At 36.7% G+C, this 26,802-nt stretch overlaps 1 protein-coding gene across 5 annotated transcripts in view; it reads left to right on the top strand.

The window, feature by feature from the left end:
* The window catches only part of LOC124384493 (RNA-binding Raly-like protein), a 201,146-nt gene extending 175,850 nt beyond the window's left edge, over nt 1-25,296 (top strand). For 3 of the 5 annotated variants that reach the window (XM_046847402.1, XM_046847401.1, XM_046847405.1), the window contains 7 exons: nt 5,695-5,770; nt 9,772-9,819; nt 10,826-11,007; nt 17,934-18,047; nt 22,079-22,248; nt 23,120-23,154; nt 23,449-25,296. In XM_046847402.1, the coding sequence (XP_046703358.1) occupies nt 5,695-5,770; nt 9,772-9,819; nt 10,826-11,007; nt 17,934-18,047; nt 22,079-22,248; nt 23,120-23,152 (623 nt within the window). In that variant the 3' untranslated portion in view covers nt 23,153-23,154; nt 23,449-25,296. Of the gene's footprint in view, nt 1-5,694; nt 5,771-9,771; nt 9,820-10,825; nt 11,008-14,145; nt 16,209-17,933; nt 18,048-22,078; nt 22,249-23,119; nt 23,155-23,448 lie in introns of those variants that run through there. The other 2 variants (XM_046847403.1, XM_046847404.1) reach the window with 2 other exon arrangements.
* The last annotated feature ends 1,506 nt before the right edge of the window (nt 25,297-26,802 follow it).

Below are 26,802 nucleotides of genomic sequence, written 5' to 3'. Positions count from 1 at the left end.
AGCCTGGTGCAAACAGTGCAAACAAAAGAACAGTACAGACAGACAGAGTGCAGACAGACAACACAAGACAAGACAAAAGACAAAAACCAAGTATAGCGCCGACTAGTAAACCTACTGTATACTTACATATACAGTACTGTGTGAGGTGAATGTAAAAACTATACCCAGGAGAAAATACAAACAGAAAGAGCAATGTAGTGCAAAAAACAGCAGCAAGGAGGTGCAAAGACAGCATGTAAACATTATACTGTAGTATAAAAGGTGCAAAACAGCATGTAAACATTGTACTGAATATAAACATTGTACTGAATATAGTATAAATAATAATAAATATATAAATGGTGATGGAGTGGATCGAGATGAGTGATGAATGTGTTTAGTCCAGGTTGTACAGTTCAGTTCAGTAACAGTAACACACAGTGAGTGTGTGTGTGTGTGCGTGTGTAAGTGAGTGTGTGTGAGTGTGTGTGAGTTCTGTTCAGTTCTGTGTGTTGAGAAGCCTGATGGCTTGTGGGAAGAAACTGTTACACAGTCTTGTTGTTGCGGCCCGAATGCTTCGGAACCGTTTTCCTGATGGTAGGAGGGTGAAGTATGCGTGTGACGGTGTGTGTGATCGTCCACAATGCTGTGTGCTTTGCGGATGCAGCGTGTGGTGTAAATGTCCATGATAGAGGGAGAGACTCCGATGATCTTCTCAGCTGTCCTCACTATCCTCTGTAGGGTCTTGCGATCCGAGACGGTGCAATTCCCAAACCAGGCAGTGATGCAGCTGCTCAGAATGCTCTCAATGGTCCCTCTGTAGAACATGGACAGGATGGGGGGAAGGAGGTGGGCTTTCCTCAGCCTTCTCAGAAAGTATAGACGCTGCTGGGCTTTCTTGGTGATGGAGCTGGTGTTAAGTGACCAGGTGAGGTTGTCCGCCAGATGAACACCAAGGAATTTGGTGCTCTTGACGATCTCCACAGAGGATCCATCGATAATCAGTGGAGATTGGTCGCTCTGAGCTCTCCTGAAGTCCACAACCATCTCTTTCGTTTTGTCCACGTTCAGAGACAGGTTGTTTGCTCCACACCAGGCAGTTAACCGTTTCACCTCTTCTCTATATGCTGACTCATCGTTCCTGCTGATTAGACCCACCACGGTCGTGTCATCAGCGAACTTGATGATATGATTTGAGCTGTGCGTTGGTGCACAGTCGTGAGTCAGCAGAGTGAACAGCAGTGGACTGAGCACACAGCCTGAGGGGCTCCAGTGCTCAGTGTGGTGGTGCTGGAGATGCTGTTCCCGATCCGGACTGCCTGAGGTCTCCCAGTCAGGAAATCCAGGATCCAGTTGCAGAGAGAGGTGTTCAGGCCCAGAAGGTTCAGCTTCTCGATCAGGTGCTGAGGAATGATTGTGTTGAATGCTGAGCTGAAATCAATGAACAGCATTCGTACATATGAGTCCTTGTTATCCAGGTGGGTGAGGGCCAGATGAAGGGTTGTGGAGATGGCATCGTCCGTGGAACGGTTTGGACGATACGCAAACTGCATTGGGTCCAGGGAGGGTGGAAGCTGTGTCTTGATGTGCCTCATGACAAGCCTCTCGAAGCACTTCATCACGATGGGAGTGAGCGCGACGGGACGATAGTCATTGAGGCAGGAGACAGTCGATTTCTTTGGCACAGGAACGATAGTCGTTGTCTTGAGGCACGTGGGAACAACGTTACTGCTCAGGGAGATGTTGAAGATGTCAGTGAAGACATCTGCTAGTTGTGTCTATTATCACCGTCTATCACCGTCTATTATCACCGATGCAGATCTTGGGTTTTGTAATGATGCAACAGTTCTGGTTCTGGTTTATTTCTGAATACCAACCCAGCAGCATTACTCCAGATGTGGACTGACAGCTCTGATTGAATTCATTGAGATGGTAACCCAGCAGTGTCACAGTGAGAGAAAGAGAGTGTGAGAGAGAGTGTGAGAGAGAAAGAGAGAGAGAGAGAGAACATATGGCTTTGTCTGATCGAGTAATAGAGAAGGATGAGGACTGAGAAAACTCCTGGAGAATCGCCCATCCTGACCAGCTATCGGCTTACACTGAAGTAATGCTGGCTTTTATGTCCACTCATTCACAAGATTCCTTATATCTCCTCTAGGCCTTTGGACTCAGTTCTATCCCTCTTTGTCTCTCTCTCTCTCTCTCTCTCTCTCTCTCTCTCTCTCTCTCTCTATATATATATATATATATATATATATATATATATATATATATATATATAATTTAGTTTTTTTTGTTTTTTTATTATTCTTGCACTGTGCCCCAGACTGTCACTTCTCTTGCCAACCCTTTCTCAGTGTCTAATACAATCTTTATCTCTTCTCTCTTTCTTCCAGTTTAATAATTCATCTGGCATTTAACTTATGGTGTCCAAGGACAACTTGTATATATTTCATTCTAAGGATAATAAATTGAGTGCAGAAAAAGACCTTTTTTTTTTTAGTACACCAGCTTTCGTATTAAGCATGCAAGCATGCATGTCATGCTGATTTACTCCCCCAGAGTTTAATCAGTGTGTATTAAGGTACATTTGCATTTTATTCTCCTGTCACGTAGAGAAAGTGAGCTGATTGAACTCTGTGTCTAAAATGTTGGTTTTATATTTACACAAGACGACTTTTTACCTTTTTACTTTTTACTTTAAGGCCAAGCTGGATGTCCATTAGCAAAACAGAAGAGCTCGCCCTTGCAGAGCTGTACATAAAGCTGGCAGGAGTTGGAGGAAAGGAGTATCCCATTTTCATCTGCACAAAGAAAGACAGGCAGAAAAAGATATGTGAATAGCAACAGAGCCGCTTCGAGCTCACAGGAAAGTCACAGGTTCGCATTCGTCTGTCAAGCACCTGCTGCTGAAGTTGATAATGATTAGTTATGCAACCTGCCTCCTACAACTCCTACAAATAGACTTACTCTTCTACCTCTTTTTTAAAACTTTAAATTATTTTTGATCATGGATACGTTTTACCATATAATTAAAGATGATTGACAATCTTGTAATAATGGCATGTAATCATATCCGCTGCTTTTTAGTTTCACCCACTCTTTAGTGAACCCAAGCTCTAAGCAGAAAAGTGTGTGTGTGTGTGTGTGTGTGGGTTTGTGTGTGTGGGTCAGTGTATCCATTAAAGTACTGTCCCTGTGTTGTCTCTGTTGTTTTTTCTTCCTTTCATTTTTTTTTTTACTGTGGCAAGCTCAACGCTCGTGCCCATGTGAATGGAGAGCTTTCATTTTTTTTCTCCCAGTAGCTCAAAAAGCAGCTAGGCTGCATAGCTTTCAGCACCGTGGGTCTCCAGGCAACAGACAGAGCCGAGGCAGGAGCATTAATAAATATTCCTTGCACTAACCGCAACTTCTCACTCGCTGCAATTGCAATGAGCTAGCTAGAGTAGAAGGTGCAGAGACGTCACCTAACATTGTAGACGATCATTATATCTGTCTGTCTGTATGTCTGTTTGTGTGACTTGGTTCTTCCTTATTGCACTTATGTCTCTCTCTGTCTCAGACATTTTTTTTCTATCTTTTGCCGTGTCTCTTTCTGAGCTTTTTGCCATGATGGATACCTCTGCTCTACCGAGCCTAGTACATGATACACACTGCTGCTGCCTCTGACAGCACAGTCAAACTCGCTTAAACCTGGACTATAGCCAGATGCTTGCCAACCGGGACCTAGCAGACAAGCACTCAATGATTCAGCTCTGGGCAGTCGTGTGTGTTAAACTCCACTTCTACTGATTACTTTTCTGTGCAACTTTAGCCACAACTTTCTTCAGACAGCAGGATGCAAGGATTTTCTGGTCCTATTTACAGCATATTTCTTTGTGTGCGATATACTACTCACCCACATCAGCAAATTCCAGTGAGGATGTGAAACGATGTGGCATTAATCATGACTGAACAGATCAACATAACTAACAGGATTACAGTGTTATTCTAAGCTCTTTAGAGCAGCTTCATGTGTTAAGGTAGAATTACTGTGCCAGTGGAATGCCACAAATTATGTTGTGTGATTTATTTTTTTTGTCCAGATTTAAATAAATGTTATAGAATTGCAATAGTTTTACGTAGACACAGGAAGCATGATCCTATTTCTCCACACTGTGTGGTTTGTAAGTTTAGAAAATGTCTTCTTGATCCTCTCCCATCTAGCGGCAGATTAGATTCTATATGTCAACCCAGCAGAGTATTTCATATCAAGCACTTAAAAATATATACAGTCAACCCCTGATAATTTGCGGTTCGGAACTCGCTGCTCGGAAAAATTCGCAGGTTCTCATTCTAAACCTAACAGCAAGTTGCGGATTATCCTAAAATTCGCAGGAATCCGCAGCGGGACCGAATGTTCAGGAACACATAATTGTATTAAAGTGACATAATGTCTAGATGAATTCACTAAGGTACCATAGGGGCTGCGGTGGTGCGTCCAAAATTCATGGATTTTCTGAACTCGCGGGGGTCTTAGAACGTAAGAGGACCACTGTATTGCAACAGCCAACTCATGTTTTTTTTATATTTGATGTATAATTTATCCTCTGTGGTATCGTTAAAAATTTGACAAATTGATTTTTTAAAAGAAGAAATGTGTAATGAAAACAACGTTCAAAGATAATTGGATGAGACATCATTTCTTTTTTTCTTTTTTTTGGCTTGGATTTCAAAATAATATGAGATGTATTAAATTACTTTGGAGCATGCACCATTAGTCAATTGTGAGAATGTCAAGCTCAGATGTGATACAAAGTACAGTCACTATAGTATAGCACTATATTGTAGTTTTATAGCCACGAACTAATCAATAATGAGATAACCCTTTATGTATGTCAGCTTCATTGTTGGGTCATTTTATAACAAAAACACATTAATGGCATTCCTATGTGCGCTTTACTAATTTAACTCCTTGTGTAGTAATTAGTAATTAGGGAAATGCCCTATTGCCCTTTAATATTGTTAGAAACAATGCTGTAGCCACCATTTATATATCTATAAATGTCTCTCTCTCTCTCTCTCTCTCTCTCTCTCTCTCTCTCTCTGTCTGTCTGCCTGTCCGTCTGTCTATGTGGCTATGTTTAGATAGATAGATAGATAGATAGATAGATAGATAGATAGATTGATAGATTGATAGATTGATAGATAGATTGATAGATAGATTGATAGATAGATAGATAGATAGATAGATTGTTGTGAGTGGGTAGGAAAGAAGATGATGTGAGTTTCTTCCTTCTTCTCTCTGATTATGCCTTGCTTCTTTTTCCCTGCTTCCACATCAAAGAGTGGACAAAAACAAGGCACACCACAAAACAATAAGGTGTAACGAAATTAGACCTGAAAATGTGGTATTGTGAATAAAAAAGAGCACGAATGCCTGCATTGGGGAAAAAAATATGTCTCAATTGTTTTATTTTTGTTTGTGGCATTTAACCAATGCAATGTCTTTGCAATATATTTTTTCCTGATGAGAAATCCTAGGATCTAGCGGACTATCGTTTTTATTATGATACAAGAGTGTTTCATTCAGCTAGACAAGGGGGTGATCCAGAGAGCTAGACTGTGTAATCACCACACCAGTGTTTAGCTGCTGATTGGAGTGATAGGCTTGGAGATTGATTTACTGTAAGTGCTCAATCACGCCATAACTCGCTTCTGTCTCTTCCACTTCAGATATCAACATGGCCGGAGAACCCAAACCGTACAGGCCCAAAGCTGGCTCCAAAAGACCTCTCTCTGCCGTATACACGTGAGTGCTTCTGCTTCTTTGTTTACATAGTGACAAATTCTTAACAGTCAGTCATGTTCATTAAGACAGCTCTTTCATATAGATGCATAAAGTTTTTATATTTCACATAGCATGCATCGCAGCCTGGAGTTTATTTGTTGTTTTTGGTCTTTTACCTTTTTTGTATTTATTGATTTATTTATTTTTGATACATTTTCTGAAAGCCCATTTTCAATTTAGTAATGTATGGCTGAATTTGCCCAGGCTAATAGAAATGGCTAAAAGCATTCTTTTACTTATTTATTTCTACTGAAAAGCTACATTATATTAAACTGTAAATGAATAGTTTTGTGAATAATTCCATCAATTAGATTTCTTTCCATGGATAACACACCTTTACAGTAGGAATTGCTATTTACCTGCACAAAAGTCCAGCATGAATGTGCTGCATGCGTACATGATGTCAGCAGTAATGTTTGACTTTGGAAAAAAAACGACATTTATCTTTGTGAGAGGAGAGAGAAGGGCAGATTAGCATCGCAGATCAAGATACCAGCATACCCTAGTCAGCACTTTTTGTTACTCATCAGAATCAGATAATGCAGAAGTCATGTGTCTTTGTCTTGCTTCATTGCAAGATAGTCTACAGCAATCTATACTCACAATTGCTGAAGCTGCATATGAATCACATTTTGACACAGCAATGTGTGTGTGTGTGTGTGTGTGTGTGTGTGTGTGTGTGTGTGTGTGTGTGTGTGTGTGAAAAGAGAGATTTCTGTAAAACACTTTGTTTTAAAGTTTTACACTGATCATAGTGAAAAAAATTAAGATTGTTAAAAAGGTAAAGATTAGTTTAGGACAAGGACAAGAGAGTGTGCATTATATATAAAAACAATCATTAGACAGACTTGTATTTGTTTTTCTTCGGAAAGTTTGCCAGTTTTCAAATGTTTTACTTAAATGAAAAAAAGAAAGAAATAAAAACCTAGAGGAGTGGAAGTGTTGTACAACTGATCCAGAAAAGTCCAGAAAAGTATGATGTTTGAGTCAAGGCCAGTACAAGTCAAAAACAATCTTTTTTGCTATTCAGCAAACAAATAAAAAAAAGTTTTATTTATGGTGCTTTTACCTTTTTTTTCATGGTCAAAGAACCAGTAAAGAAATACGTATGTATGTTAAGATCTATAATGAGAAAAACATAGATTTTCTAAGTAACACCAGACAGTGTGATTATTATTAATGTCTCTTCTCTGACTATATACTATAAAGGAGAATAGTGCAAAGTGTATTTAGAGAAGCTTTAGGGAAGTGCAGTTTCAGTACAATATCCTTGTTGATCTATCCACAGCAATAGGAATGTGAGTCACTACACAAGTGCTCCAGAAATATGACCCAGGCAGTAAATCAATTTAGCTTTTAGGTTTTCAAAAATCCTGACAGAAAGGTTTGTTGTCTATGTTGAACAGGGCCATGTAAATAATGAGGCATACATTTTTCAGACATCTAGCAATACAATTAATTCTGCTTTGAGCCTTCTCTTACTCCTTTTCATTGTAGCCATAGCGTTTCCATTAGCTATCGTTATACACTTATTTATTTTTTCTCCCCCTCATTTGGTCTTTGATATGCCAAATTAATTACGGCTTAATTTGCATTTATACAGTCCAAATATCCATTATGTAAGTTCTGTTAATTAGGGAAATGAAACAGGAGAATGACAAAACTATCAAAGAGCCATTTCACATGGCAACTGCTTTATTTTGGAATTAAACATAATAAAACATTTGATGGTGAGTCTAATTTGGCTAAATAATAATGATGCATGGGAGGCAGTGTGCATGTGTGTGTGTGTGTGTGTGTGTGTGTGTGTGTGTGTGTGTGTGTGTGTGTGTGTGTACGCATGTTATGGAGCTCATTGTATAAGAGACTGTGGCCATGATGACCTGGCCAGGATTAGTGGGATGGAAAGCAATCTGAGCTCCATTCTGCCACATAGCTCACATATACTGTCAATCCCCAGCCCTCAATCTGCTCCTCTCACACTGACCACTGAGCGTGACCAGCAAGCCAATCGACATCCAGGGTGTCGGGTTTGTTGTGGTTTGATGCATCTGGGGAGAAACAGAGCTTTAAGTAAACACATGAAAATTGTTTTTGCAGATAGCTTACCCTTTCTCAAGTACAAGCGTTCGAAGAATATAGTGAGAGAAAATGCCTCATGTTAAATCTGTAAACACTAAAGAAAACTCTGTGACAAAACATGGCGCCTTACTTGTAAGACAAAATTGGATTTAGCCATACGAATAAATAGCTCAGGGTTAAGGTTCTGGCTCAGGAAAAAACATGTGTGGTACTTCTTCAATTTAAACTCTCAAACTTTCTTCCTCTAGTGCAGAACCTTAATCACAGATACTTTCTCCTATTCTTAAATAAAGTTTTTCTTTCTAAGACCACTATAAATTAACACCTGGCTCACTTTAATTTGGGTAAAACTAATGCCAGGACATAAAGATATGTGCCAAATATACTATTTATTCTATAGTGCCTGCACTATTCTGCTCATAATCTCAGTGAATTTTCACTGTATCTCAGGAACAGTCCATCACAGGGCATTCTGCACATTTACATTTAGGGCATTTGCCAGATCCAGAGCAAATTACAAAATGCTTTGCTTTGTTATAAAGACATTATTAATACATATATATTCTAATCTGTCTAAAACTCTGTTGGGAGAAAAATAGTTAGAAGCAGTTCAGGCAATGCAAGGAGTGCTAATTTAAGAACCTCTGGAAAAGGTAGGTCTTTAGACATCATTGGACAGCTAGTGACTCAGCTGTTCGAACATCAGGTGGAAGTTTGTTCCAGCATTTCGGTAAAACCAGATTAAACAAGAGCATCTGTAAAAGGAAAGGAGAGAATTAGTTAAGTGTCATCTACATGAAACATGACATAATTTAAAGTGTTTCTTTTATATAACCTCTGCACTGTGGTGTTATTTTTTCATACTTACATAATAAGCATTTATAAACAATAATTTTTCATTCAAATGTAATTTAAAATTAATATATCTGCAAATTAATGTATTGACTGTACCATCACTGCATATAAGCACCAGAAAAGACAATTAATTGGTAATTTATATTGTTTCTATGATTTTAATCAGCTGTAGTGTAGCAGGACTGGTATTAACATACATTGACTTGAGGCAGGATGTAGAATATAATTAAGTAGAAAAATCAAATTTATTTGGAATTAATTAATATAATTGTGGTAGTGTTTTTTTTTTTTATCTTGCTGATATTAAAACCCTAAATTAATGTTGGTTAAAATTCAGGACCTATATACAGTACAGACCAAAAGTTTCTTTATTTTCATGACTATGAAAATTGTAGATTCACACTGAAGGCATCAAAACTATGAATTAACATGGGAATTATATATGGAATTATATACATAACAAAAAAGTGTGAAACAACTGAAAAATGTCATATTCTAGGTTCTTCAAAGTAGCCACCTTTTGCTTTGATTACTGCTTTGCACACTCTTGGCATTCTCTTGATGAGCTTCAAGAGGTAGTCACCTGAAATGGTCTTCCAACAGTCTTGAAGGAGTTCGCTGAGAGATGCTTGGCACTTGTTGGCCCTTTTGCCTTCACTCTGCGATCCAGCTCACCCCTAAACCATCTCGATTGGGTTCAGGTCCGGTGACTGTGGTGGCCAGGTCATCTGGTGCAGCACCCCATCACTCTCCTTCTTGGTCAAATAGCCCTTGATGCCTTCAGTGTGACTCTACAATTTTCATAGTCATGAAAATAAAGAAAACTATATATATATATATATATATATATATATATATATATATATATATATATATATATATATATATATATATATATATGTGTGTGTGTGTGTGTGTGTGTGTGTATAGTGCTTAAATAGTAGTAGATGTAAATAGTAAATTTGATTCGATGTACGCAATCTAGCAGGCAACATGTTCATGTATTTTGTATGTGTGTTTTTCAGTGGATATGAATTTGATTATGATTACTACCGTGAGGATTTCTATAATCGGTATGTATTCACTTTTGCCACTCCTCTTTGCCAACTCATGCTAGCCTTTAAGCAGTGCTAAATAATACATTGTTTACTCATTTAAAATTGCTAATGGGTTCTAAACCAATAGATGAGTTACATCAGTGCAGAATATAAATTGCTCTCTACATTATTATGTCCTTTAACAGAGGTTAGAGGTCAAAAAGAAATAAAAAGCAGAGCACTTAGTGTTGGCATTTACAGAGTGTGACACTGGCTTCAGCCTTGCTCATATTTCTTCTTGAATATAAAAAAAAATTAGAATTGCCTGAATAGACCATATCCTTACACATTAAGATGGTCTGACTTTCCCCGTCTAATTTTCCTGCTTATGATCAAGGCTTTTATTGGTGAAGACATTTTGCTAAATGTCAACCAGGCCGAGAAACACTGTGCACTGAAAGCACAAGTGTGTGAGTGTCTCTCTGTTTGTGTGTGGGTGTGTGGGTGTGTGGGTGTAGAGCTCATAGTTCGGTTTGACATTTCCCTGCGTCTCTGTTCTCTCCTCTTTCATTTGAAGATTCTTGAAAACTACACCACTGCTGTGAATAAAGATCTACTGAAGATATGTGATATGTGAACAGTGCACAGACAGTGCATCTAGACATTTCCAAAAAATATAATGATTTATTTCATGTCATACAGGAAGATTTGTTCGAAAAGCCTTGGTCAGAAAAATTCTGTTATTGAGACATCAAAGATTGATCGTGAAATCTACAACAGCGTTATGTATTCACAAAATGTTAAATCCCAGAGCTATGGCTTATCTGGTTTCAAACAGTACAGTGCTGTGACATCTTCATGCAGTTTCTATATGGAATCAAATCTTCGCCTACTCTCGATCCTGCATAATTTTAGCAAAGCCATTTCAGCTCATAAATCCATCGATAACTATTAAATGAGTTTAATAGTATGTGTCAGAAAGCAAAATCGCTAAACTATTCAATGGGTATGTGCTATAGGATCACTTTTATTTTGTGTTCAGGCTCTTTGACTATCATGGACGGGTGGCCCCACCTCCACGGGCCGTCATCCCTCTGAAGCGCTCGCGTGTTGTAGTGCCGTCGACGCGGAGAGGAAAGACTTCCTTCTCCATCAAAACCTCAACCTCTTCGTCCTCACGGCCACCCTCGTCCTCCTCCTCCTCCTTCTCCTCTGGCCTCAAGCGTAAGTCCAGATGGCAGAAATGATCCTCTGCTCTGCAGAGACCCAAACATAATTTGCAGGCCAAATTCATAACACTGAAGCACCACACCATAACACCATAACAAGACCTTTGTGCGTTTTTTTAATAGCATTATCTTGGCCTTCATCCAAAAGTGGTGAAAACATTCAATACATAGGCCATCTAAACCAGAGGAAAGAAGTCGATATCTATGCATTTTTATGATTCTGACAAAAGCCAACAATGCTGCGATGACTGAAGATCTGCTGCTATGAGCACTTAGCTAATTACTCTTCTTTAGCATTGCCAGCTTTATTAGACACCATATAAAGTGAGTCAAGTTTATTTCTTGTTATGCAGTATATTATCAGTGGAACTGTCTAAGACGTACAGGTCAGGGAGTTACCCTGACATTGATTCTCCCTCTTTCTATCTCTCTCTCTCTCTCTCTCTCTCTCTCTCTCTAATTCTTTCTGTCTCTCTGTCTCTATACTATTCAAATAGCCAAAAAGGAAAATGGATTTTTTTATTCATGTCATTCGAGTTATATATTGATTTCTGTCAAAGGGGCAAATGCATGTCTGTCGATGTCATCAGCCGCCTCTTGGCTGAAATTGTCACTTTGATTCGGAATTGGCTGTGCCGCATTTCCCGGCGGTGATTCGGGGAAGGCAGAGCATGCCACATTCCATATGCCTGTAATTTACATTCAATTGCACAATTTAAGATTCTCATCTCCAGCCCATAAGAGCTAAGCGGGGCCGGGCATGCTCTCTCTTCATCTGGAAGTTAAGCCTGGAGATTACTTTTTTGTTCGACTCTGAGCTCTGTATATAGTGAGCTCTCTGGGGGTAGGCTTGTATCGAAGCAATTCAAGAGTAAAAAATAACCATGGCAACATGCACAAAACACACATTGTTCTGCTTTTATCGTTATCTCTCCAGAGCTCACATTTGTGGCCATGAGGTTAGCACACAATCTGTCTCAGAGTGAAGATTATACTCTACAGTGTGCATGGGGGCATTAAAGAAATCTAATTTTAGCACTGAAATGCCTCCATTGACCAGGGACCTTTGATTTTTTTTTATTGTTATTATTTGTTATTCTGAAGATTAATTCTTACACTGAAATAGAGATGAAACAGTGAAAGATCGGTGTATTTGTTATCATGGAATTCTCACTCATTTTGAAGGTGTAACTAAGTCTTTTTCTTCTCATACAGAAATGCATGTTCTATAACACTGGGCTATAGTGTTTCTGATTTTGTCCCAAAGCTGGATATGTAATACAATTTTTTAAGCATGTATGGACATGCTTTTTATGACAAAAGATTTTATTAAAAACATTTTTTTAGCAGTGTTAAGGTTAGTTTTAACATAGTAAATGGCTCATGTGGTTTCATTTGAGGTTCACATAAAAAAAGAAGAAAAGGCTAACACTTTTTTTAAGCAGTATCCTTCACCAGCACTTACATCTTTCAAAGCACATCTTTATATTCTTTGATAGACCCAAACACACAGACACAACTCTAATACGCTTCATACTGTGTATAGTTAAAATATGTGTCCTTGCCTGATGCTGTGTGGTCTGTGGAGAATAGAGTGATGTCACATATCCTCTGTTTGCGCTGAATGGCAGCTACACTTTACCAAAATTAATTTAGACCAAAACCATGGAGAGAAAAATCCTACTAGAATAAACTACAGATGTTCTAGCTATATGGACAAAAATGGTGTGCTTATTGAAATCCCATTTCTCATTACTCCACATTTGCTCTTATAATACTTCCACCCTTCTGGGAAGAAGTTCCACTAGATTTTGGAGTGTGCTTGTGGAGATTTGTGCTCAGGCACTGATAAAGTGTGCAGTCAGTGTTCCCATTCATCCAAAAGAATTCTATTCTATTCTATTCTATTCTAACTTTGTGGTAACAGTTTTGGGAAGAACCACATCTGACTGGAAAAGTCACGTCCAATTTTTTCTCGTATAGTGTATGTTGACATTCATTCTATAGCAATGTAATGATGTTTATGGAAATACATACATAAATAGATGAATAAAATAAAACGGAGTGATACATTTTTCCATGTTATTCCCAAAAATTTTATTCCACTTACAACACAGCAATTTCGACAAAGAGTACAAGTTTTAATTCATCAATAAACAACACAAGCTTTATATCTGTTTATACTGTGGCCTGTGTGGTTCTGATTGTCTAGAAGCTATGAGTTGCGAGTGTTAAATGCATGGGCCAGTTTAATCACCATTCTGAATTAATGTGCTGTCTTATAAACAACTGTAACTATAGTAACGCCATTGCATACTCAGTGAAGCAGCCATTGTAAACATTTTCTAAGGACATCGCTAAGGTAAATGTTTTGCATCATTTAACTTATATGGTGAATACGGCAATTTTGATAAATGAGCCGAGGCACAAAGTGAATTTGACGAACTGGAGGAAAAAAATTTTAATGAGAAATATAATGAAAACAGAACAATGAATCGAGTCTAATTCAAAGACTCACAATCTCTATTCCCCCACTTACTAATGAATATTTTATAACAAATATCTCTACCAAAAACTCTCTCCAGCAACTATTGTTTTTTATTATTATTGTTTAATGTGAATTATGCCTTGTTTGTAGTTACATGTATTGTAGTGTAATATCTGGGGGGATATAATTCTTTCAATTGCAAACTTTATAAACATTTCTTCACTTTTCTTTTACTAAAGAAAACTAAACTTTACAGAAATAGTTTTGCTAAATAATTACGTTATTATACCTTTATTGTTTTAAAAGAAAAATCCCCAAAATATGCTGGTCGTTAACATAATTAAATCACATAAAATGTGTGTGTGTGTGTTTGTTGCCCTCTGATTAACTGGTGTCTGATACCAAAGTATGTCTCTGCACACGCAGATAGGAGATAGGTGTAGTGCTAACTTCATTGTGTTGTTTAAGAAGTTTGCATCAGATTATCAACTGACCTCATTATTGTTATTTTTTAAACAGGTGCCATTATAAAGAGATAATCAGTGTTAGTCACTTCACCGGTAATGTTATAATGTCATAATGTGTGTGTGTGTGTGTGTGTGCATGTGTGTGTGTGTGTTATATATATGCTTTATTGACATGCAGGACTGCTATGGAATAGTGACAATGACTGGCAAGCTTCTCCTAGAAAGCCCCCAAGCAGCTTCATGTCTTGGGTTGATTGTAGAGCATCTTCTTTCTCTCAGATCTTCGAGAAAGAACTGACTACATCTGAAGGATGTCACAGGCCATTTCCATGTCTGACACTGATATAGCATCAAAGGGCATTTCTGCTTTGTTCCACTGACACTCCCAGCACTACGTATGATGACTGTGATCCCCCGCCCAATTCCAGTCAGAGGCAGAGGCATAGCAATGTTTTTTTCACCTATATATTAATTTGTTAATTCCAAGCTACATAGTTGCACTGTGTTGCGTAGGATAAAAGCTGACATTTGATACTAAGCTGACATATGTGGACAGATTCAAAGGCCTGTTTTTTAGCTGTTTTGCAATGAAGAAATCAAGTATTTAGACAGTTTTGTCATGCTGAGGTGCACATGAGCAAACAAGCAACCAAACTGTCTGTTTTTATTGCGCCTATCCACTTACAGGATTTCCATAAAGCCAGACAAATCACATTTATACACAGCTGTAGAGCATAAGCAGACCAATACATGGCTGCTTTTAAGAAATGAAATGCTCAGATCGGTTAAGTTTTAGCGTTAAGCATATATATATTGTTACCAACATATTTAAAGTTCAGTAGTTATAGAACAGCTATAGATGTACTAGTAAGTAATTACATTAAAACTAACAGGATAAGAATGTAGATAAAAAGGGAAAAATATATGTGGTATGCCTTGGATCATGAGCCTTTCCTTTTCTTCTCCATACTCTGGTTTTCCTATAATTATGGTACAAGTTAATTTTGGTTGTATCTATAATAATTTTTTACAGAAATGGGCAGGATTTTTTTTCAGATGTTTTCTTTTAGTGTAATCTAACCTTTCTGTTCTTGAATGTTAACAGTGGTGTGAATCTTAAAATATAATTATGTTGTATTCATTTGCATAAAGGTGTCTCATTTGCCAATGATACACCTACATACTAAAGATTGTTCTGGATTTGGCTAGATGTTGTAAAGAGTTTTTTCTTTTCCAGGAAATGTATTCTGCAATCTTCCAATTTAGTTGTTACTTTGAATCCTCAAATTGTTGATTTTTTAACTATCTCTATGATAGCTCTTATGAGCTCTATTCTAAGGTTTTTAAGCATAATGACAGCCTCCTTCAATTACATCAACTACTCACTGGACTGCATAGAAAGAGTTCTCATGAACAGCTACCTTTGAAACAGCTTATCAGTCATAAAATGATTAGATCAGTGTAGGGTTTGAGTTTGAAGTATTGTTCACTTATTCAGAAAGTTCACTTATTCAGAAACTACTACAGATATAATATCAATTGTTTTATTGATATTAATAACAGAATAGGTATGTAGATAAAAGGAGGAATATAAATCTCCTCAACCCAATTGCATTTATTTGGGTGAATAGCTACAGATCCAGAGCAGAACTAGCCATGAGTCCTTGTGGATCCAGGTTTTGATTCATGTGCTCTATAGTCATCCATCAAGAACATATCCTTACGATAATTAAATAGGTCAAGTATTAAGCTAAACCCCTGTTAGAGGGGATTTAGTATAATTAATCCCACTCAATTAAGTGAAATTATCTTTTAATTCAAATGCTTGGTGAAAAGCTAATGTAGATCTTTAATCTTCATTTGAAGACAGCCAGTGACTCACTGTTCCCCTATGTGTGCTGGCTGGGTATTTGTCCCTCAAATCTACTAGGACATTACCACTCAGAGACTTATAATCGGTTCAGTCATAATTTTTTTTTCTGCATGCATTTCCCCTGATGTGTGTAAACTGAACAACAATGGAAATAAAGTTCAAAAGCGGAGAAAGTATGAAAAAATATATAACTTTTCCTGACATATTCAGCAAAGTGTTTGAAAAAAGATTCATTATGTGTTTAAAGATTAAAAAGATTACATTCCAAAATGGACTGATTTTAAGGATGTTTTAATCCAAAAGTGTCCGTCTCCATACCACCCTGTCCTCTACATCTGCCTCTTTCACACCAACTACCTGCATGTCTTCCCTCACCGCATCCATGAACCTCATCCTTGGCCTTCCTTTTTTCCTCCTTTCTGGTGGCTCCATCCTCAGCATTCTTCTACCAATATAACTCATGTCCCTTCTTTGCACATGTCCAAACCATCTCAATCTCGCCTCACTCACCTTGTCACCAAAACGTCCTACATGGGCTGTCCCTCTAATAAACTTGTTTCTAATCTTGTCCATCCTCGTCACTGCCAACGAAAACCTCAACATCTTACTACAGTGGACAAATATTGGTTTATATTAGCTTGTTATGCTACATATGCAACCCTGCAACTCCATGTATTCATTTTGTTGTAGGTTACTTATACACACACTTTCTATTGGTGTCCCAAACACTTTGATGGTTCGTACCTAAATTTGATCTGTGCATATATATAAAGCAACAGAAATGTTGTTTACAAATCTATCATCATCACTATATGAAAGATGTTATTAAAGTATACAACAATGGATTGACAGTTGTTTAATTTTTATTATGTTGGGGTTTTATATTGCTATTTATGTGATACATAAGCAGCTAACGAAACTGTTCAGTAGTTTCACCATATGCTATAATACAAATGAATGTACAATAATTTAAAATTATTTTTAAGAAAACTGGAGAAAATTCCTTGGTTCTTTTTATGTTCTCATTTCTCCACATGAATGTCTGTACTTTCTATAAGGTTTGATGTCTGTAGATGAACGCCACAGTGCTGCTTTAAAGAAACATTGCGTTATTAACTTCACTTTTATTCAGCTCTTTATTCACATCTAACTTGCAGAACATTCAAACAACTGAAGGTGAAATGATCTCCTAAATCTGGAAGGATTCATAATGGATTTAATGCCAGTGCATTAGGGGTCTAAATACAGAAATGATCATACAGCCTGAGTACAAAACATGTAAATGCAGAAGCTTAAAAAAGCAAGGACAAATACAAAGGCAAAAAGTGCAAAAAGTAAAAGTAAATGCAGAGAAATCCAATAATATTTGGCCTACTTCATCATACAACTGCAGTACCAACAACTTGAGTATTATATACTATAGACTTAAAGATCTACTATGAAATGGCATAGCATGTGCGTTTATAACTCACTAATCAGTGTGTAACATAAAGTCCTGCCGGCCAATTTCTGCCCACTGCTGAATAAAAACTAAATTATGTTTTTGAATTTGCTTCAGTTAGCTATTCAGCATGCTTCTAAATTATATTTTTTTATTAATCTAGGTGTCTAGAGTTCTGTAGCCCTCAATTCAGGGAGTAGATTTATAAAAATCAAAGTCAATATTGTGGGAACAACTAATTGCAAAGAACAATTTATATAGTCTTTACCTCTTCAGAATCGATACGGTAAACCAGACTCATTCTGTATTGTGTAAAAACTATTCACTAATCAAATATGATCTGTTTCATTGAGCAATCTGTTTCTAGAAGACTGTCAGAGGTATTGCTCTAAAGTAATAAAACTTTAGCTTGTTTTTTTTTTTTTCTCAGCTAGGCCAGTGCTGATTAAGAGCTACAACTGAAGTTTATGAAGAAAATAGAATAAGAGCTGATTAAAAAACTGCTACAGAGGGAGATTCTAAATGTGTGTTCATTTTGTAGCCTGGATTCTTTGATGAATATATAAAAAAAAGATAAAAAAATTAGGACTAGATTTCAATCCCATGATTCAAAATGTTTTGTGGTGCTTGTGTCTTTCTTTTACATGTGCAGTCAAGACAGATCAGCTCCAGACAATCAAGCGTGAGCTGACTCAGATCAAGCTGAAGATCGACTCTCTCCTGGGCCGCCTGGAGAAGATAGAGAAGCAGCATAGAGCCGAGGCGGGTAATGCGGGGAGTTGGGGACCTACCAGAGACAAACAGGAGTTGCTCAGGGAGTAGGGGAATGAATGAAGATCACATATAAACTATCAATCTCTCTGACAGGCCAGGAGATATCAGGCCCAAGCTCTCTGTCATAATGCTGCTTATGTGACAACATGGTGATATAAGAGAGCTTTTTTTTTTATTTATAACAGCCAAAAGCAGAGAACATATGACAGAACAGGCAAATGGCTTTATACATTCTTATACATCCAGAAAGTATTTTTCAAGAAAACCTTACTACTTGTGCCAAATTTATATATTATATATATATATTTATCCATAGATTATTCTAGTTTCAGAAACTGCTGCTCACATACAACAGTCTCTGGAGTTTATTTCGAATGGTGTGAAAAACAACATCTTTTGAGTCCAGGGTCTGCAGGCTGAAACACCTTGTTAATGAGTGAGCTCAGAGGAAAATGACCAGACTGCTCTGAGCTGACAGGAAATCTATAGTAAATCAGATAATTACTCTTTACAGCAATGGTGAGCAGAAAAGCTCTTTAGAATGCACAAGACATCAAACCTTGAGCTGGCTGAGCCACAACAGCACAAGGTTACATTATATCAAATACATTTCAATTCATTTTTATTTGTATAGCTCATATAAACAATGTATATTGTCTCAAATCAGCGTTACAGTGATAAAGAGGACATAAAGTTGTATAAAAGAGCGTATAATTTTAGTGCCTATAAGTTTGACAATACTTCAGGTTCCACTCCTATTAGCCAAGAATCTGAGGCTATCATGAGCACAGACTAATCCAAATGGTGATATATTCTTTTCTGTAACAGATCTATTTCTATAAGTCTACAGCTCATATCAATCTAGCCATTTACTCTGACCTCTCTTCTTCACATGGTGTTTTCACTCTCAGAACTGTTCCTCACTCAATGTTTTTTTTGTTTTTTTTTACACATTCGGTGTAAATTCTAGAGTTGTGTGTGAAAATCCCAGAAGATCTGCATTTTCTTTAATACCAAAATCTGGCAACCATCTAACGTGAAAGTCAGAAAGATCAGATTTTCCCCCAAATTCTGATGTTTAACTAAAGGCTCTTCTATAAGATTGTATTCAATTAAATGAATTTTTATTTGTATAGCACTTTTATCAATGAACATTGTCTCAAAGCAGCTTTACACAGATAATCTGGTGATAAAAAATGAATAAGATGTTATTTATAAGTGTAAGTTTGTCCCTTTTATGCATTGTACTGCTGCCACATATATGATTGAGTGGATAACCGCCTAAAAGCGCAGGTGTAATGGAGTTTCTTTGACAGTACGTGTATATTAATGTATACATGGAAAGAAATAAACTAGAATATGTTAATATGCATGCATTATACATTATTTTGGCAACAGGCCACAATGTTTAAGGAAATTTAGATATAATTACACTGATTAAATACTTGAACTTTATTTACATTTAATTTTCAAATTAGCCTGAAATGGAGTGATGCTATAGAATAGATAAAAGTATTCCAAGTGTTCCAGACGTATTTTAGGATACCACACTGGGTATTAGAGCCAATTAAGACATGCAAATTAGATATTTTATAATTTATATAAATAATTTTGCTAAAGGCAGCTCATTAGATCAGAGACTGGATATAGGGCTAGAGCCATTAGGTGAGAAATTGGAGTTTTTTGTAGATTTTTCATTAGTAAACTCACTTCAAATTCAGAAGTCACATCTGTTCAGAGTCCATGGCTCTGATGGTAATTAGATGCACCAGTAAAAAACTAAATATAGGGAACCTAAGGATAAACCTTTAGGAAAAAAACTTTGAAGGATAAATTTCTGAATTTAAAATGTATTTTTTTAATCTATTCTGTGGAGTGACAATGTGCATTGTTAAACATGCTATACGGACTAAATGAATTGAATACACTTTCAATTTATAGTCATAAATTATTACTGATTGCACACTGAAAGGAAAATGAATATTATGTAACTTTACCTTTTATCAGCTGAATACCTTGACTTTAGAAGAAGCCATTTTTCTATATAATCCTCTGAATGATGAGAAAACTAAAAGAATTATAAAAGGACTATTCAATTTCAGTTTGGCAACAACTAAATGACTAATGATTCATTAGTCAGAAGGTTCAAAAGCTATTTTTTTTTTTTTTTTTTTTTGCATAATTTAGAGTGGGAACCAGTTATTAAATCCAGATAGTTTCTGACAGTTTGTTTGAATCATAATATATTTACCCTGAAACACATTTTTGACAATGTAAATACACTAAAATATTGTGGAATGGTAACTAAGGTTATTAGTAAATGCATTTATATTATATAATGCTGTTATCAATCATGCATGATTTTTTATTTGGTATAATTGTTATTTATTATTGCAATAACATTAAAACCTCACCTTGACAGCTGTAATGGAATAGCCTTTATTTGTCAGATATACATTACAGCACAGTGAAATACTTTTTTTCACATAACCCAGCTTGTTCGGAAGAGCTCAGGGTCAGCCATGATACATTGCCCCTGGAGCACAGAGGGTTAACGACCCTGCCCCCTGAACTTCTAGTCAGTAACCCAGTGTCTTAACCACTGAGCAACCACTGTAACTACTGTAAATGAATGCTTGGCTATTATACCTTGGACACATTATCTGTAAAGTCCTCATTAACTTAAATATAAAACCAGAGTTTCAAAGAAAACCAGTCAAGCATTTAGATTGCTTGTGACTGAACAAGCACTAATCTCCACATCCTCACTCTAAAATCTAGTGGAACATTTTTCCAGAAGAGTGGAAGTTGTTATAACAGCAAATGGGGACTAAATGTGAAAGGGAATGTTAAAAAAAGAAATCTTAGGGTTAGGTGTCCACAAACAAACCACACAAACATGGAGTTTATATTAATACTATTAAATGTTCATTCTTATGTATGTATATAATATAGTATAATATATATATATATATATATATATATATATATATATATATATATATATATATATATATATATATATATATATATAATATAATATATAATTACTATATCTATAGTAATTTAAATTGATTTTTATTGTCTCTGGTTGGTCTCAAACGATTCTTCGAGTAACTTGAGCAATTCGAATACAAAAAAAGCATCGAGGGAAATAATTTGCCTTGATGCTTTGTTTAATCCATTTAACTACAAGCGGAGCACTGTGTTTCCACACTGTGTGTCACCACCCGCTAAACTCTGGACTTCACTGAGGTCTCATTTATAAACTTTCCACACAAAGGTTGTGCATTTTGAAATCATATGGCAATTAAATGCACCAAATTGGTTTCGTTTTCACGGATTGCAATCTAAAAACTTTAAAAAAATTTTAATACAAGAATTAAATTTTTCTAAAAAGAAAACAAATTACTTGTTCATTTAAAGAGACCTGTCTTGTTTTCTTTTGTTTATATAGCATTGCTCTTTAATGAAGAAAAAGTACTAGTCCCATTAATCGATGGACTAATCGGTCCAATACTCTATTACTAAAATAATCGATAGCCCTAGTCTTTTTAATTCTGCCTAAAATTAAGTTTGAATCACCTAAAACACCTTCACGCAATTGTTTGGCCATTTTCACACATGCACACGGAACATTTTTATAATCCTAATGCACTAGCTGGCAAATCAAGTTAAGCACCTTCTTAAGTATATTCTAAATATGGAGAACGTTCCCGGCGCACAGATTGCCGCAACATAACTTCCCAAAACAAGAACAAGCGAGAACAAGCACTAGAAATCAGACTTTGCAAAAGTTGCCCAGGGGTCTTTAATATATGGAGTCTCTACAAAGCAGAGTTTTATATGTCATGTCTCTACAGGCTAATTAGCAGTTTTGCACATAGGGTCCTTCATCTCTTTTTGATTGATATCTCATTTTTTGTGACAGCATGGCACTGTGTCTCTGTCAGCTTTTGTCCTTTTGGCTTTTTCTCATTCTATGCCCTTCTCTCTTTCTTCATCTCTCTCTATCTCTGTCAGAGGCTCAGAGGAAATATGAGGATAACTGTGACTCGCTACATGAGGAGTCTGTGTCAGAGACAGCCGAGAACTCGGCTGAGGAGGCAGGCGAAGGGACGCTAGACGCAGAGGCCGGAGAGATGACTGACGGTGGAGAGGACGACTACGACGAGGAGGGCAGCACTGATCTGGTACGGTCGGCTCCTTGGAGGGCAGTGAGATAGTACAGGCCTTGTCACAGGTGACAGGAGCGAGGCTTCACTCCCTCCCCTCTATTAACGCATAATGCAGTGGAATTATTCATGGCTGTAGATCTGAGGGCCGTGTCAGAGATGTGTCACGTCTATCAATGCCACTTGCCACACACAGTAATTAAAAGCGAGTGCAAAGTGCAGTCCGACTGCATTGAGAGCAAGAGAAACAGATAGGGTGGCTGTGATGTGGAGATGCTGTCGTTAAATGGAGGAAATGAGCCAGAGAGTGTGCAAGGGAGGGAGCGGCTAAGCTTCTAAGCGAACACGCAGATGTTGTACCCATGAAAGCAGCCATGCACACATACTTAGTGTCTAATATATCACATATTTCACAGCTTTTAAAGATGATATCTTTGAAAACACTAATAGAGTTTTTTCTAGACTCCTTCATTTGGGCTAATTGAGCGTCAGCAGGCTGCATAAAGTTGGGAAAACTCAGAGACGTGACTCTGCCTGTCTCTGAATCTCATATTCACTCTCCTACTTCAGAGGAATAATGACTGTCTCGCCTGGGGTTCATCTGTGGTTCAGTGAAGCCACATACTCTGTTATATTTATTAGCCCATTTAAAGGGCAGCCTGAATGAATCACGAGTGGTATGAACACTTCCCTCTCCAATGAAAGATAATATTTTTCAGAAGCAGACTGGTCCCTCAGACAATCATCCTCTGCCAAGGTCACAGTCATCACAGATAACAAATGGACCGAAGAGGGATGTCTACCTTCCTTTTAGCCTGGCAAAAGGCTTGTCTGTGCAATGATAGAAGAGTAAGATGGGTTCATAATTTTTTGTATTATTATTTTTCAGATAGAGAACCATGTGTCTGACATTGACAACTAAAGGTAAGATTATTGTATCCATGAATATTATATAAATCCCATGTGCTCAGAATAGTATATATATATTCTGAGCACATGGGATTTTTTTTAAATCCATATTGGATTTTCTTAATGAAAACAATATGATCAAATTGTTTGGTAAATAAAACCTGCTGTATTTATGTGCAAGCCTTATTAGCCAGGCTCCAACTTTTTCTGTCCTTCATATTAACATTTGTAATCTAATATTTTACAGGTTATTTAATATTGTAAATATTACAAAAAAACATGTATGCAAAATCTTTTTTCTTTTGCCAGGCTGTGTCAAATGGGAAATCAACACTGCTTTGTCACTGCAGTGTCAGGAGGAAGGAAGGATGACATGAAACTATGGGGAAAGCTTCAAAAACTGGGGAAAAGAAAAAAGAACTGATAACTTTTAGAGAGACAGTGAGAGCAGGCGTATGATGTGTCGTGGTGAGTGGTGAAGCATAGTGCACTCATGGACAAATCTCTCACGGCCAGTCGTTATCAATCGCTCAGCGTTTTATTGGTCTTCTTTTGATCATTTTAAATTATTCATTCTTTCAGAGGATGGAGCTTAACATTGCTTGTATAGAGTGAAAATAAAAATGAACTGGTTTCACACATTTTCTGATTTGTTGTGGCAGAATCTTCTCTGTTTGTAATGTTCCAGCTTGAAATTCCAGCTTGTTTTATTTCCATTAAATGTCTGACTGAACTCAGCTTTGTTTTATCTGTGTGATAATCCATGTAAATATAGTGGCATTCGTGTGGAAAAAAAGGAATATAGTGTTAAAGAGAATACAGTGCTGTTAGTAAGACTGAAGAAGATTTATTAGTTGTTCATTACCTCATGATTTTCTTTCAGTCGATTTTTCCATTCTGCAGTGGAGTGAAGCAGATGCTGCTGTAGCGGCTGTGGATTCCCTCCGGCAAACACTGCCATGTGTCTGTTTGCAGTCATACTCATCTCTCTCTCTCTCTCTCTCTCTCTCTCTCTCTCTCTCTCTCTTTCCAACTCTACTTCTCCATTTGTCCTTCTCTCATTTCACCCTCCCTCCATCTCTCTATCTTGCCATTTTTCCATCCTTCGCATTAGCCCATGATCTCATTCTCAATACTTTTCTTTAGCTTCACGCAGTGCTGCGTAATAATCGCCTCAGGTGTGCCGTCCATAGCAATGGTGATAATATTTGCTTAAATGTTCTACAGTTCACACCCCATTAATTCAGTGATGTACAAACATTTGGTTGCTTTCATGAACCAGTACTGCATCTACCCCCTAAATGACAAGTCTCTGTTTGTTCAGTCCAGAAAACTAGCCCAAAGACTTTCAGCACTGTACTGCCATATCATGTCTATGGATTGGCCATATCTGTCTTGAGAAATATCACTAAATTAACTAGCATCTGCTTCGTGTATCTACTTTTCTCCAAGTGAGACTTGTTACTATGTTTTTGTGTCATTGTAGCTTTCTTTCTTATGCACACATGTTTTGTGTTAGAAGAGTCCATATCCAAACTTCAGATATGTTTATACACATATATTTCCACATATAGCATGTTTAATGGATGATAAACTGCAGTTACTCCAAATTTTTGTTAGATTTGTCTCAGTTACACAGCATTGAAAATGGACTCTATTTTTGTATGGCAAATTTTGATGGGTTTGGAAAGTCTGACTTCTTCTTCTTATATTTTTCAAACAATTTTTTTTATTTAGTGTCCCTGCATCTGAAGTCTGTATAAAGTACTCTCAGAGGAATAGAAAATATGAGGAAACATATAATGAACGGAGAAAAAAAATAAAACATGATTCCCAACATCATATCATTTCACATTGTGGGCAACATGTGTATATCAAGGTTTTTTTTGTTTGTTTGTTTGTTTGTTTTTCTAATATACCATTTTAAATAATTAGCTATTGTATACAGTCTATGATCAAAAATCGGCCCAAGGACACGATTCATTGAATAAAAACATGTATAGAAATGTATACTATTTGTAAAGCTATTTTTTATGATGAGCATGTTGTTTATTTTAATGTAATTTTTGTTTCAATTCAGTTGTTGCATTTATTGTATGGCTTTAGACTCCATTGCATAGAGAAAGAGCATTATTAAAATCAGTGTATGTGATGTGATCTTCTGTGGGATTATTTATTTCGTCATTAAGAGTAATGAATCGCACTACACATTTGCCATGGAATGCTAAATGTCAAAAGACAGTTGCTAGTTTTAAGGCTCAAGTTTGGACAGTCTGGCACAACATCTGTGTGCAAGATTGGGCATGACAGGAATGAAATATATGCTCTTATTTGAAAGAATAAATGGTCAATCAAAATATATACTGTAGAGATTCTAAAACTTTTATATCCGATGGTTGTTTTCCGATATTTAAAATATATTGTTTTTGGAATTGTAAGACAAGCATAATTACCCTTAAAAAAGTCTACACCAATAATAAAAAGTAATATAATAATAATAATTAGTAATGAATTAAACCCTATATAGCGCATTGAGTATGAACTGAATTAGAACCCTGTCTGAAGTGGCTGAAGTAGACCCTTGGCAATGACATGGTCACCATTCATGATTAGAAAACATCAGATAATTCATCAGACAATGTATTCACAACAGATGGTAAACATAATATCTGCAATTCATCACCATAAAATGCAGCAGGCTGAGGTTAATGAGGGCCAATGACCGAAACACAGGTAATTGGTTCACTGTATTCATTTTACCCCCACGTACACAACACCAGCAAGCACAGCTGCTTCAGTTTCACCATCGTTCGGGAGGTAATCAGTCTGAGTAAATTCCCATAGGGCATTAATATGGCTAATAAGATTAGTGTTACAACAGTTTTATTGTTCTTCATTTTAAGGAACATGAATAGTCAATAATCAGTAATTATATATATACTGGGATTTATAGTGGCATAAAAACGGGTTGATTATTGTTGGGTGACAGAAACAATCTACTGAGTCAATGATGTACCTCAGGATTCAGGCTTGCACTCAATTCAGTACAGTTCAGTTTATTGTCAGTGGATATCTTTGTAAGTGGAAAGTTCACATGTATATAAAATTCAGTGTTTGGAAAGCAAAAGTACAAAATGCATGTACACAAATCTTCTGTATAACTGCTGTTCAGTTCATTCTGTTAATTCTTTTTTAAATACTGTAACTAAAAGTCAGTTATTGCAAAGTGATATTGGATTTGCTTTAGGGAAATATTTTTATGGAAAAAAAAAACCTTATAAATATTAGGTAGAGCCAGTACTTTCTGCAATTACAGTTTTTGGTCTTTTAGAATATGTATGTACTTTGCAAACAGTGGTAAACTGATTTTGTCCTATTCTTTTTAGAAGGTTTGCTCATGGTTGTTCAGGTTGGTTGGGTGACACTTGTAGACTGCAAAAATAAAATAGTGCCTAAATCCCATTTGGATTGAAACCAGTCAGGGCCACTTTAAGGTCATGTTCACCATCTTGGCATTGTGCTTAGAATACATTTCTTGCTGAAAGATCAATTTCCTCCTAAGCTTCAGTTTTTTTTAACAGACTAAAGACATTCTTTTGCAGTATTTCTCTTTTCCCCTATCAATTCTTCTTTTAGTCCCTAATAAAGAGAAGCATCCCCTTA

The sequence above is a fragment of the Silurus meridionalis genome, chromosome 4 (genome assembly GCF_014805685.1).
Source record: "Silurus meridionalis isolate SWU-2019-XX chromosome 4, ASM1480568v1, whole genome shotgun sequence".
Taxonomy (NCBI): Eukaryota; Metazoa; Chordata; class Actinopteri; order Siluriformes; family Siluridae; genus Silurus; species Silurus meridionalis.
The sequence above is the reverse complement of the archived record's forward strand: the minus strand, read 5'-3'. Positions and strand labels throughout refer to the sequence as shown.